This window comes from Leucoraja erinacea, chromosome 7, assembly GCF_028641065.1.
Source record: "Leucoraja erinacea ecotype New England chromosome 7, Leri_hhj_1, whole genome shotgun sequence".
NCBI lineage: Eukaryota > Metazoa > Chordata > Chondrichthyes > Rajiformes > Rajidae > Leucoraja > Leucoraja erinaceus.
The window spans coordinates 67495280-67510313 of NC_073383.1; the positions used below are offsets into that span (position 1 = coordinate 67495280).

General features: G+C 43.2%; 1 protein-coding gene across 3 annotated transcripts in view; it reads left to right on the forward strand.

Moving 5' to 3' along the window:
• Positions 1-15034, forward strand: part of LOC129699080 (protein mono-ADP-ribosyltransferase PARP14-like) — a 55603-nt gene that overhangs the window by 17689 nt on the left and 22880 nt on the right. For all 3 annotated transcript variants that reach the window (XM_055638712.1, XM_055638714.1, XM_055638713.1), the window contains 4 exons: positions 288-412; positions 4075-4180; positions 8070-8132; positions 8913-9089. In XM_055638712.1, the coding sequence (XP_055494687.1) occupies positions 288-412; positions 4075-4180; positions 8070-8132; positions 8913-9089 (471 nt within the window). The remainder of the gene's footprint in view (positions 1-287; positions 413-4074; positions 4181-8069; positions 8133-8912; positions 9090-15034) is intronic.

Here is a 15034-nt window from a genome sequence, read left to right on the forward strand (position 1 = left end):
TGATGTCCCGTCAGTCCAGGCAGGGCTGTAGGTTAACCCAGCGAGACAGGCAGAGTTGAGCTGCATTTAGCGCTGGATTGAGCTTCCGAAGCCTCGTGAGTGCGTGTGAGTGTCGCATGTGAAAAATTGTGTCCCCCGGTGTCCCCCCCCCCCCCCCCCCCCCATATTTTGAAAGTGATTTCCGTGCCTGCTGACACCCAATCCAGCACCAGAAAGGATTGTATTCACAATTAAGCTGAGGCTAGAATTGAATCGGGGTGAAGCTCGTCGAACAATTTATTTTATAGATCCTCGATCAGATGGTAATATCGTTGCAACTAGTGATGGCCAGCAGCGATATGGAGTTTCTATATATTTGCCATCGTTAAGACACCCAGATGCCGACGGACAATCTGTAAAAGAGGACCATCAGGTATGTGACTGGCTGAATATCACTTTTTCGAGCATTCCCAGCCATAGGGACAGGTGAACTCTTTCCCCCTTTTGAGCAGTTTTATCACAATTTATCCTGTGATTTTTATATTTACTCTGGCATGGTTCTTCAGTGATTTATTAATAAACACAGAACAGGTCAGCAGAGGACAGGCCCGTCAGCCCACAATGTTTGTGTCGAACATGATGTCAAGTTAAATTGATATTATCTGCATGTACATGATCTATATCCCTCTGTTTCATGAACTTTTCCATGTGTCTATCTAAAAGCCTCTTAAAGGTCACTTTTGTATCTGTGTATTTTAGACCCCCTCCACCTGTGTGTAGTGTTAAAAGAAAAAAATCCTGCCGTGCACACCTCCATTTAACTTTCCCTCTCTTACCTTTATAGCTATGTCCTCCACTGTTCAACATTTCCACTCTGGGGGCAAGGTTCTGACTGTCTACCCTATCTATGCCTTTCATTATTGTATATAGTTCCATCAAGTCTTCCCTCAACCTCTGATGTTCGAGAGAAAATATTCCATGTCAATCCAACCTCTCCCTGTAGCTGAAATCCTCCAATCCAGACAGCATTCAGCATTGGTAATCCCCCTGCACCCTCTCCAAAGCCTCCAATTCTTTCCTACAATGGGGCAACCAGAACTGCACACAATATTCCAAATGCAGCCTAACCAATGCCTTATAGAGCTGTATTATTACTTCCTGATCTTGTATTCATACGCCTAGCAATGAAGGCAAGCATATCATACACCTTCTCCTTAACCACCCTCTCTACATGTGCTGCCACTTTCAGTTCTTGGATTGCTAATGTTTGCTTGGACTTCATTCGGGTAAAAGTAGAACTAGTGGGGAAACGCCCATTGCTGCATTTTTCAGAGGATTAGAGAATTATTTCTTGAACATTGCATCATCTAATATGAAAACCATTGTTATTTTTGAAGCAAATATGTAGTGTTGTTTCGCTAATTTTGTTTAATTAAAAAGAAATAGAATGCCAGTGCAGACGCAATGTTAAACTGGATTGAGCAAAGCTTACATTTTCACGGACACTACTTTTTAGAATGGCACACGATATTTTGAGAAAAGGGACCAATTACACATTGCTTCCATTTTGTATTTTTGATATTTCAGCTACTGTGTGCTATTGTGCTAGCACCGCCATTCAATGTGATCATGGCTGATCATCCACAATCAGTACCCCGTTCCTGCCTTCTCCCCATATCCCCTGACTCCGCTTTCTTAAAGAGCCCTATCTAGCTCTTGAAAGTATCCACAGAATCGGCCTCCACCACCTGCTGCCCCATCTTCGGCTGTCCCACAATGCGTTGTGCGGTGCAGGTCTGAGGGACGGGGACTTCCTGACTCGGGGTGATCATGAGGGAGAGAGGTTCCACCGAGTAGCTACCCGCCAACCAACACCTCCACCGGTTGCACCAGTGCCGAAGGACACCATGGCAGGTTGCTGGCGGGCAGGCCGGCAGAAGGCACTGAGGTGGCGGACGGTTCCGCTGTCCGCTCCCAGCAGCCGCTCGCAGCCACCCGAACTACTGAGTGAGTTGCTGGCATGATCCCCGACCACCTTCTTCTCAATGCTCCTGCCCTTCCCGCAACTTTACCCCTGGCGGCCCAGCCATGTTTACTACTTTGTGCAGCCTAGGCCGTGCTGACCTGGGCCAGACTCCCCTCACGCTGTGGAAAGGAACTCTTCCCACTTCACACAGTTCCAGGGTCGAAGGAGTGGCAGGTTCCGCGAAGCAGTCGCTACGAGAGTGGCATTGCTCGGCCAACTCCACCCCAGCAGACGGCCACTGTCCCTGCTGTATCGGCAGAAAGCTGCTCCGTCTTCCCGCCCTGGGGACTGGACCAGAGTCCTGGTAGAATGTTGCCATCAGCAAACGAGACAGAACCACCCAGCCAGAGAATGTAAATCAACTGCCAGCAATGGAGGATAGACTTGGTTAATGAGGGATAGCCAAGTCTATCTTTCTTGGCTAACAACCTAACCTTCGGCCTCCAAGACGCAGGTAAATTTTCAGGCCTTATTTTAGGGTAAAAAATAGGGTCTACTTCGCTGGCAAATACAGTAGTCTGAAGAAGGGTCTCAACCCAAAAGTTACTCATTTTTTCTCTCCAGAGATGCTGCTTGTCTTGCTCAGATACTCCAGCTTTTTGTGTCTATCTCTGATTTAAGCCAGCATCTGCAGTTCCTTCCTACCTATGTTATACTTGCTGAGCAGAAAGTCTATTGATAACAGAATTAACATTAATCATTGAATCATCACCTTTTGTTTTGTGAATTGCCTGCCTTTGATGTTAAAGGAATATCCTCGACCACCCCTTTTAACAGTAAGATTGTTTGATTACCTATGCAATCCTTTAGCAATCCCCAACATTTTCAAACAAGGTATCACGGAACAGTCCATAAACCAGTCAACGCAACCCTGATTTATGTAAAAATATATCTTTCATGAAGTCACCTGCATTCCTCCTCAGAACAATCGTAGAGTAATGAAAGTTCACCTTAAGTGGGAAAGTCAGGATTCTACACTCTTCTCTTTTAAGTCCAGGGCATAGGAGGCAAGGTCGATTTTTGAAATCTAATATCTGAAGCAGTTTTCAATGTTAAGCCTGCACTTTAACTGCAAATCTAAGGTCCATTCTGACATCTACTGTTATTTGTTTTTAAATCTCTGAATGGGCTTGCCCTGCCTTACCTCTCTGAGCTGCTCCACCCATACGCTCCTGCCCGGTCCCTCAGGTCAGCTGGTCAGCTGCTCCTGGAGGTACCGAGGTCTAATCGGAGGCTCAGAGGGGATAGAGCCTTCTCTGTTGCTGCTCCGGCACTCTGGAACACCCTACCGTTGCACATCAGACAGGCCCCCTCACTGTCCATCTTCAAATCCAGTGTTAAAACACATTTGTACTCCCTGGCTTTTGACCATGCCTGAGACTTTGCTTCTGTTTTTGGTGTTTTTAATGTTTCTTTATTTTACATATCTTTTCCTACTATTTTTTTTGATTGTTATTTCTGGTGTGTATTAACTTTTTTGTCAATGATTAGTGATGTACAGCACTTTGTTGCAACTATGATTGTTTTTAAAGTGCTCTATAAATAAAATTATTATTATTATTATCTGCACTCTTAATTTAGGCCTTGGCTTGGGTTTTTGGTAGCCTTTGTAACTTGCAACGGTGTTAGGGGCTGTGGCCTCATGTTAGTGCTACTGATTTGTGCTTCTGCATCCTGCCATATTCATTATTTAAGTTAATATTCAGAATGACAGCACCGGCTAAAAATAACAAATCGTATGTGAGGCAAATCTGTTGCTGTCAACATATCGAATGTTCTGATTCATGGGTATTATAAAATGATAGATTATCAAAATGTAGTTTCTCACCAGAACTATAATTTTACTTAAAGATATCTACATATGGAAATAACTAGCTTAAGGAGAATGTCAAAGTAGAGAATGAGACATAATTTATACATCAGAATGTCTAAAGCTTATTTATTCTGGGATGTTTTGATTAGAACTAAGTTGGAATTGTGCATATTTTATTGTACAGCAGTGAGTTTTAAATATTTGTTTTAATAACCAAATCAAGGCATGCCACTAAAATAGTTTGTTATTTTTACAGTTGAAAATTCAAAATGCTATTGTAAAGGTGAAGAAGGGGGATATAACCATGGAAGTTGTGGATGCTATAGTAAATTCCACAAATAATACTATGGATTTCAATTCTGGTAAGCTAACTTTGATTGCAGTAAATCAAATGGGGACGGGAATTGATAGTGTTTAAAATTTTGAACATTAGAATGAAATAATGAATTCTGCAATGTAAAGGACCTGTCACACTTTCACAACCTAATTTGCGACCTCTGACGACCTTAAACGACCTAAAAAAAAAAAAATCAAGGTCACGGTAACCTACGACCTTCCACGACTATGTGTACGACCTCCTACGACCTTCCATGACTATGCCTACGACCTCCTACGACTGTTGAAGACCTCCCACGACTATGAAGAAAACCTCCTTCAACTATGTTGAAGACTGGCTTCAACCATGTATGTTTTTCTGCTGTTTGCAGTAGCCGTTTTGCTTCAGCAGCCTTTTAAGAAAGGCAGCAGGGGAAGAGCAAGGGTGAAGAGGGAGCACAAGAAGAGGCCTCAATGGGTGAATGGAGATGATGTGATGGACTGGCCCAGTACACCAGATGACTGGAAGAGAGTGATGCTGGACTTTGACAAAAGATGGAACTTTAAGCACACATGTGGGGCAGTGGATGGCAAGCATGCTTTTCTTGTCCCTGTCCCTGTACCCCTCATTTTCCTTTTCGTACAGGATGGCATTCTGCTGGAACCATTCCTCAAGGTCCCCCTCCTGCTGCCTGGTGAAGGTGGTAGGGCATAACTTTCCTCCAGCCCTCCCTCACCACCAAATGGACATATGCCTCTGATGCTGTGTCAGACACAGGAGAAAGGGCTGCTTTGCTGCCTTCAAATGAGGCAGTGAAGGATGGGGTGGTGGTGGGGACATATACTACCACCCGGGCCACCTCCAAGGGTCTCCTATGCAGGGCTACCTCCTCCTGCACTATCACCTCCTGTGGCATCACCTCCTGCCACTCCTCCTCTTGGGTGGGCAACACCTGCATGGCCATTTTTTTTAGGGTTGTGCCCTTCCCCTGCACTGCTGCCTTTTTGGTGCCATCTCTAAAACACAAGTCTCCTCTCCAAAAATCTCTCCAGCTGTGAATGAACATGCCTTGGAGTGACAGAGGTGATGTTCTGCTGTTTAAATAACCTTTTTTTTCTACTGACCTTATTTTTCACCCTGGAGCTATTACCTCCGACATCCTCCGACTACCTACGACTAGCATCACAACCTACTACGACCTACCTATGAGTAAAAAGTATCGATTTTTTCCATGTTGACCTTTTTTTTTTACACGTGGACATTCTTTATCGGGCTAGAAAAAATGCCGCAACCTACCTGATGGCACGTGTACCTACGACTAGCATCACAACCTACTACGAACTACCTACGACCTCGTGGCAACAATGCTGCGAGTATGACTCGAGGGCAAACTCGGCAAAGGTCATGGATTAGGTCGTGAAAGTGGGACGGGGCTTAACAGATGTGATGAGTAGGGTCAGTTGAGAAACGTAGCACATAGAATAAGGATTCCTTAAACTTTCATTCAGATGCTCTGATCTGAAGAAGCTGAACCAAAACTGGGAAGGAAATGAGAACTGGATTTTACAGGTTATGAGAAGTTAGGTATGTTACAAAACCTACCTGAATCGTCATTAGGAATCTGCCCTCAGCCATGTCGGCGATTTTGGCGCTGTTTGGAGGGGGCGGGTTTAAAACGCGATTTTTACTAGGCTGTACTAATCGCACATGTTCAGCCTAGTAAATCATTAACGAAAAATCGCTGCAAGACCCGGTCGCAAAGGGTATTATTAGTTTTATAGGCCTCGATAATATAGTTCTAATAGTTTTAAAATTACTGTCTGATTCCGCAACCTCTCGCAGCCCCAGGGTTTTATAGAGCAAACAATTAAAGGTATGTACCTTATTTTTACATTAAATGGGGCATATATATAACCCTGAATATCAAGTTATCTATAGCGAGTAGCTCATTTTGGGCTTTTTATATCCCGCAGTATTTTTCTCGGCATTTGAGGGCACTAATCCAGCGCTATGTCAACGTTCTAAACCAGCGCGTTCCACATGAACCCACTAGAAAGCCGATTTAAATGGGCATTTATTTACAGCAATTGAACACTAAATTCCTTCCATTTGGCCTATAAATTAATGTAAATTAGATATAAAAATCATGTTATATTGTGAATTATTTGTGAATAATCTTTGGACACTTAGGCTATTTAAAAATGTTAATCTTTCCTTAAGAAATGGGCGTTTGACTATCCAAGATCACAGCTTTTTTGTAATGTCCATTGAAAATCATTAGGGAACAAGATGCTAATTTCCGAGTATGAAAATGGTCATAACTTTTTTAATACTTGAGATATGAAAGTGAATTTGGTGTCAAATTAAACTTATTGTTATGCTTTATCTGATGGGATAAATTGCAGACTTGATTTTTTAAATCTCAAAATTTTGTAACATTGCTAGAGAAGTTCCTCAGAGAACATACTTGCATTATGAGGTTACATTCACTTTTTTTAATGACTTCAGCATTTCATTAGAAGTCGGTGCTGTTTCAAACAACAACTATTCATAGTTGTGATAGTATTGTGGAGAAAATGCTTGGGAAGCAAAAAGGTCGCAAGGTGGATAAGTCACCAGGACCAGATGGACTACTCCCAATGGTTCTGAAAGAGGCGCTTCTAGAGAACATTGAGGCATTAGCAATGGGCTTTCAAGAATCGCTAGAGTTAGGAAAGGTTCCAGAGGACTGGAAAATTGCAAATGTAACTTCACTATTTGAGAAGGGAGTGAGGCAAAAGAAAGCAAATTGGAAGTCAGTTGGTTTGACTTCAGTGGTTGGTAAGATTTTGGAGTCCATTATTAAGGATGAAGGTTCAGGGTATCTGGAAGCACACAGTAAAATAGCCGAAGTCAGCATGGTTTTGTTAAAGGGGACATCTAGCCTAACAAATCTGTTGGAATTATTGTAATAAGCAGGATAGTCAAAGGAGAGTCAGTGGACATTGTTTACTTGGACTTTCAGAAAGCCTTTGTTAAGGTGCTGTATAGGAGGCTGCTAGTCAATATAGGAGCCAAGGCAAGGTGCTAGAAAATAGACACAATGCTGGAGTAACTCAGCGAGACGGGCAGTATCTCTGGAGAGAAGGAATGGGTGACGTTTGACATCTCTCCAGAGATGCTGCTTGTCCCACTGAGTTACTCCAGCATTTTGTATCTATCTTCGGTTTAACCAGCTTCTGCAGCTCCTTCCTGCACATACTAGGGTAGAAGATTGGCTGACTGGCAGAAGACAAAGAGTGGGAATGAAGGGGGGCTTTTCTGGTTGGCAGCAGGTGACTAGTGCTGTTCCACTGGGGTTGTTGTTGGGTTAGCTATTTTCCGCGTTGTACGTTATTGATCTGGATGATGGAATGAATGGCTTTGTGGACATTTAATGGCTTTGTGGATGATACGAATAGAGGCGGAGGGGCGGGCAGTGTTGTTGAAGCAGGGATCTATTTTCCAACAACTGAAAATCCCAATGGATTGGCATCAGGCTTTCCAGATGATCACGTCTGTACGCCTTTTCCATTCACTGGGCCCCTGGTTTGTGCGATCCTTTTTCAATCACCAGACTCGGGTGCCAGTGCTCCTTTAAAGATTCTCTGGAATTTTGTAGTCTGCACTTCATTTCTACACAAACTTTAATTTTTATTGTAACCTTGTGCAATATCTAAAATAAAAATCAATTAAAAGTGCATTCGGGTACTAATAGGAATAACATCAGATAGTTCGGAAAAATCTAGCATCAGCCAAAACCTGAACATACCAGATTATCAGAATTTTACTTTAACTTCTGTTGTAACAATAGGCATAAAAATGAGAATACCATGTACTGTGGACAATTATTGTGGATGCGTAGTAAACAGTGATGGTATTTGTCGTGGATTCTAAGAACTTTGATTTTAATTTAGGTGTCTCTAAAGCGATATTGGAAAAAGCTGGTCAGTTTGTCAGGGATCAATGCTTCGATTGGGGTAAGTTACAGACATACAGTAGGTGAGCATTATATTTAAATAAATTATCTAGAGAACAGGTGATTTTTGAATATATTTGTCTCCATTGCAAATGATCAGTCTCCAATATTTCAGACATTTATCTTACATAGGTGCAGGTGTAGGCTGTTCGGCCCTTCCAGCCAGCGCCACCATTCAATATGATCATGGCTGATCATATAAAATCCGTGCTTTTTCCCCATTTCCCCTGATTCACTTAGCCCTAAGAGCTCAGTCTAACTCTTGAAAACATCTTAATGAAGGAGATTGAAGGTTGACGAAGCAAAGTTTATTTTTCCACCCTGATGGTGTTGCTGATGAGTTGAAATTATTCTTGTATAAATAGAAATAGGCTTCATGTTATATTTTCATATTTCGTATAACATTTCATAAGGGGCAAGAAAATCACTCCCAAAGTCCCAAACAAAAAACAATTGATTTTTCAGTTCAAGGAGGGAGGGATAGATGCAGTATGTATGTGCGCACACGCTCTGTCTTGCTCTCTCATTCTCTCTCGCTCTGTCTTGCTCTCATTCTCTCTATTTGAAAAGCATAGCATCTTAATATTCATTTAATGATAAGATAATCCATCTGTACCAATACAGACTTTCCAGCTATCATTTCTTGCCCAATCCACGAGGAATTTATTTTTTTGCAGATATTTAATTTGAATAACAATTTAAATGCACTGCTGCCATTAATAATGCTTTCGCATGCAAGGAAATTAAATATAACTTTTATTTATGCCTGTAATTTCATCAGGGATTTTGGCTGACGAAGATGTTGTAGTAACTGGAAGCGGACTACTTTTCTGCAATAACATCATACATGTGGTTGGTCAAAGAGATCCAGCTCTGATAACAACCTTGGTGGAAAATGTATTGGAGGAATGTGAAAATCAAGGCTTCAGCACAATATCGTTTCCTGCTCTGGGAACAGGTAGGAACAGTCAAAGTCGAAATAACGTATATTCTTTTGTCAATTTTTGTTTTCTTTTTCATCCCTTTCCTGGGGAAGGTGATATGTACTGAATAACATTCCATGCAAACTTCAGTGTTATTGAGTCGTAGAGTTGTGCAGCAACTGGGGGGGGGGGGGAGGAAGTTCTGACTGTCTACCCTTTCTATGGCTCTCATGATGTTTACACTTTTATCGTCTCCCTTCAATTTCCGTTCCAGATAAAACAATCCAATCTATCCAACCGACTCTTTGGCCCATCGCATCTCTGCAGACCATTACATTTATTTATATGGGTCTTCCTGCATTGGGTCCATGTCCTTCAGCACCTATTCCAACTTTTCATAAGCTTTGACACACGGCAGTGAGTGCCATCTGCTCATTCAATGTTTATGGTGCAAATTGGAGGAACAGCACCTCGTATTTCCCTTGGGCAGCTTACACCCCAGCGATATGAACATTGACTTCTCTAACTTCAAGTAGCCCTTGCTTTCTCTCTCTCTCTCTCCATCCCCTTCCCAGTTTTCCGACAGTCTTACTGTCTCCGACTACATTTTATCTCAGTACCGCCGACTCCCCTGACATCTGTCTGGAGAAGGGTCTCCACCCGAAATGTCGCTCATTCCTTCTCTCCAGAGACGCCTGTCCCGTTGAGTTACTCCAGCTTTTGGAGTCTTTGATTTAAACCAGCATCTGCAGTTCTTTCCTACACATTTATGGTGTCACAGCAAGGTGCAATTCATTCCTTATCCAACATGTGACTATCATAGCAGATATTGGTCCCCAACACAGTGAAATGCAAGATCCAGTAGAAATCTTTATTGCCTTGCCTGTTAAGGTGCTGGGGGCAATTGTTTCTATCTACAACTATTGAGGTCAACTAAATGAATACCAACAGGAAAGTCAGAGTGGAAACCAAATGGAGAGCATTATTTTGCGCCTTCTCCCATTGGATAAATGCATAGCATATCGATGACAGCACAGGAACAGGCCCTTCAGCCCACAATGTCTCTGCCGAACATGATGCCAAGACCAACTCTTTTCTGCCTGCACGTACCCATTCCCTGCGTATTTGCGTGACTATTCAAAAGTCTCTAAATTATACTGTCATATCTGCCTTAATTCACCACCCTCATCTTTGCATCCCCTTTAACCTTTGCCCCCTCTCACCTGAAAGCCAGGCCCTCTAGTATTTGATATTTCCATCCTGGGAAAAGGGTTTCTGACTGTCTACTCTTATCTATGCCTTACGGGTGGCACGGCGGTAGAGTTGCTGCCTTGCATTGCTGGAGACCCGGGTTCAATCCCGACTACGGGTGCTCTTTGTACAGAGTTATATAGGTGTTCTCCGTGATCGCGTGGGTTTTCCAGAGATGTTTGACTTCCTCCTAAACTCCAAAGACGTACAGGTTTGTAGGTTGACACAAAATGCTGTAGTAACTCGGGCAGCAGCTCAGAAGAGAAGAACTGGGTGACATTTCGGGCCGAGACCCTTCTTCAGGTTTGTAGGTTAATTGACTTGGTATCATGTAAATTGTCCGTATTGTGTGTGTGTAGGATAGTGTTAATTTGTGAGGATCACTGGTTGGCGCTGACTTGGTGGGCTGAAGGGCCTGTTTCCGTGCTGTATCTAAAACTAAAACTCTCATAATTTAGAAGACTGTAGTCGTATTCATGAGATTCATTCCTGTGTTGATAGGATTGACAGGTGAAAACAGTGAGTTAGGTGGAGTTTAAGAGAATAAGTGGTGATCTCAGATAAACATACATTTCTAATAGGACTACTAAATAGAGGGAGAGTATTCCCAATGGATGGAGATTCCTGGCTCAAGAATCACACCATCATGATATGGGAATGCCATTAGAACCTAGATCAAAGGTTCTTCACCCAGAGACTGATGCACAAATGAAATTCGTTTGCACAAATGTCAATTCGGCCAAGATATCAAATGTGTTCAAGAAGGAGGTAGATATTTCTTAATATTAATGCGATCAAGCGATATGGGGGAAGGCAGGAAAATGGTGCTGAAGTGGAAGGAAATACAAGAGACTGCAGATGCTGTGAGGATGTCCTGTCATAATTGTGTTCAGTGATGGAGTAGGTCAGAGATTGAAAGGCCCATTTCTACTATCTCCCAGTTTTTATAACTGTCTACAGACAATTACACAGCAAAAGAAAAATCTGAATCTGATGTCTGGTCATAGGTTGCGTTTTATTTGATTCACTGCACGCATTTGGATCCTTCTGTGCATTAATAATACATAAAAGACTGGGATGAAACTGACTTGTGTAGCACACAAAAACACAATGCTTTGCGATCTGGTATGCAAGCAATTGTTTGTATTAAGTAATTTTTGTTCGGGCTCGATGGACAATTTATTGTCGCATGTACCGTGAAGGTAGAGTTTTTTTTTGCGTACACAGTACAAAGAGTCACCACAAGATGTCAACAAAGTTACAAAAATGCCCTTTAAATATTGGGCATCGGAGATGTCCTCATTCTTCAGGGAACGAGGGCTCCCCTCTTCTACTATACACCAGGGTCTTTCTATATCCCGTAACTCTGTTCTCACTCCCCATCCTCCCCCACTCATAACAAGGGTCCCCCATGTCCTCACCTTCCACCCTACCAGCCGTCACATACAACAAAAATCCTCCGACATTTTCGCCACCTCCAACGGGATCCCACCACTGGCCACATCTTCACATCTCCTTCCCTGTCTGCTTTCCACAGAGACCGCTCCCTCCGTAACTCGCTGGTCAATTCGTCCCTTCCCCACCCAAACCACCCCCTCTCCTTGGCACTTTCCCTTGCAACCGCAGGAAATGCTACACTTGTCGCTTTACCTCCCCCCTTCACTCCATTCAAGGACCCAAGCAGTCTTTCCTGGTGCGGCAGAGGTTCATCTGCACCTCCTCCAACCTCATCTGTTGCATCCGCTGCTCTAGGTGTCAGCTGCTCTACATCAACCAAGCGTGAGCTTGGCGACCGCTTCACCCAACACCTCCGCTCAGTTCGTAATAACCAACCTGATCTCCCGGTGGCTCAGCACTTCAACTCCCCCTCTCAATCCGAATCCGACCTTTCTGATCTGGGCCTCCTCCATGGCCAGAGTGAAGTCCACCATAAATTGGAAGAGGAGCACCTCGTATTTCGCTTGGGCAGTTTTGCACCCCAGCGGTATGAACATTGACCTCTAATTTCAGGTAGTCCCTGCTTTCTCCTCCCCTTCCCAGCTCCCCCTCAGCTCACTGTCCCCGCCTCTTCCTTTCTTCTTCCCCCCCCCCCCCCCCCCCCCCCCCCAACCCACCCTCACATCAGTCTGAAGAAGGGTCTCGACCAAAAACGTCGCTTATTTCCTTTGCTCCATAGATGCTGCCTCACCCACTGAGTTTCTCCAGCATTTTTGTCTACCTTAAATATTGTTGGTCCCTTCTTCCTCTCCTCCCACCCCCTCAACACCAGTCCCTCCATGCTGGGTCCTCTTTGTTCTCCGCAACTTGACCCCCCCATGAGACACTCCAAACTAAACCTTGCACATGTCTAATAGGCCTTTTTAAATTGTCCCTGATGTATAGGTGCAAAACTGGTTTTGTTTATTATTGTCACGTGTACAGAGGTACAGTGAAGAGATTATTTTACTTGCTATCAAAGAGCTAGTGAATGAGTGATCGATGGTGGGCGCAGACATATTGCATACTGAGCCTGTTTGCATGCCGTACCTCTGAACTAACCTAACATTAAGGACCATTTAGACCTTATACAATAGGTGCAGCAGTAGGCCCTTCGAGCCAGCACCGCCATTCAATGTGATCATGGCTGATCATCCCCAATCAGTACCCTGTTCCTGCTTGCTCCCCATATCCCCTGACTACGCAATCTTTAAGAGCCCTCTAAAGTGCAAACGACCAGATTCAGGAAGAGATTTTTCTGTTATCAGAATACTGAATGGTCCTGTCATAAGCTAAGGGTGTAGTCCTGATCTCACAACCTACCTCGTTGCAATCTGTACAACATTATAACGCTTTAAAACTACTGCACACATTCTGCACTTTTTTCTTTACACTATCCTACTTGTGTATGGCTTTGAGCTGCTTTCGAGATGCAGCATGGAAACAGGCCCTTTGGCCCACTGTCGGCCCTGACCAACAATCACCCCGTACACTAGTACTATCCTACGCAGTGGGGATAATTCGCAATTAACCTACAGACCTTAATGTCTTTGGTGCGTGGGGAGGAAACCAGAGCACCTGGAGAAAAGCCCCCGTAGTCATGATTGAACCTTTGCCTTTGGCGTTGCAAGGCAGAACTGTACTGTTGCACCACTCTGCCATCCTTTGACTGGACAGCATGCAACAGCGTATTTTCAGTGTATGTCTGTATGTGTGACGATAATAAATCAATGCCAATACCAATTGGAATTAATATAATAGAAATAGTAGTAATATAATAGGCAGCTGCAAACTTTAAAGTTTGTTTATGACTTTTACACCTATAAATTAAATTGATAAATGGAAGCGAATTGAGGAATGCAGTTGAACGGAGGGATCTAGGAATAACTGTGCATGTGGAATCTCATGTAGATAGGGTGGTAAATAAAGTTTTTTTGGTGTGCTGGCCTTTATAAATCAGAGCATTGAGTATAGAAGTTGGGATGTAATGTTAAAATTGTACAAGGCATTGGTGAGGCCAATTCTGGAGAATGGTGTACAATTTTGGTCGCCTAATTATAGGAAGGATGTCAACAAAATAGAGAGTACAGAGGAGATTTACTAGAATGTTGCCTGGGTTTCAGCAACTAAGTTACAGAGAAAGGTTGAATAAGTTAGGTCTTTATTCTTTGGAGCGCAGAAGGTTAAGGGGGGACTTGATAGAGGTCTTTAATATGATGAGAGAGATAGACAAAGTTGATAGAGGTCTTTAAAATGATGAGAGGGATAGACAAAGTTGACGTGGATAAGCTTTTCCCATTGGGAGCAGGGAAGATTCAAACAAGAGGACATGACTTGAGAATTAAGGGACAGAAGTTTAGGGGTAACATGAGGGGGAACTTCTTTGCTCAGAGAGTGGTAGCTGTGTGGAATGAGCTTCCAGTGGAAGTGGTGGAGGCAGGTTCGATTTTATCATTTAAAATAAATTGGATAGGTATATGGACGGGAAAGGAATGGAGGGTTATGATCTGAGTGCAGGTGGATGGGACTAGGGGAAAATAAGTGTTCGGCACGGACTTGAAGGGCCGAGATGGCCTGTTTCCGTGCTGTAATTGTTATATGGTTATATATGATAAATGGTTGCAATGCTAAATTTATTGGCCAGGGAGTTTTCAACGTGAAGTTGAGCATCGAAGAAACACTGCTCATGTAGTTCAAGGCCTTATAGGAGTAGTGTAATAAAGCATCAAATATTGTGCATATTTGTCAGTAATTATACACAGACCAAATGATTGTCCTAGAGACATGGAAATGGGCCATTCAGCCCACTGAGTTTGTGTCAACCATTAAGCACCCATTTAAACTACCGTATTTCCCGGCAATGAAGACCTATTTATTTTTGTTTGCCCAAAAATAAGGCATGAAAATGTACCTGCGTCTTGGAGGCTGAAGGTTAGGCTGTCACATTTTATTCCCCTTCACAACTCCCCCCAGATCTTATCACTCGCCTATACATGAGGGGAAATTTGCAGTAATGAACTCACCTGCAGAGCTTTAGAATGTGCAGGGATGCTAAAACATCTGGGAGCAACCTAGTAGTTGCAGGATGAGCGTGCAATCTCCACACGTGCAATGCTGGAGGTCGGGGTTAAACCTGGTTTGCCGGAACTGTAAGGCAGTATCTTATGCGACTGTACCATTGTGAACCATTTTATGTGCATGCTATTATGTGCATGCCTAGCTACATTTCAAGATTAAGTTTTAAGTAAGATCT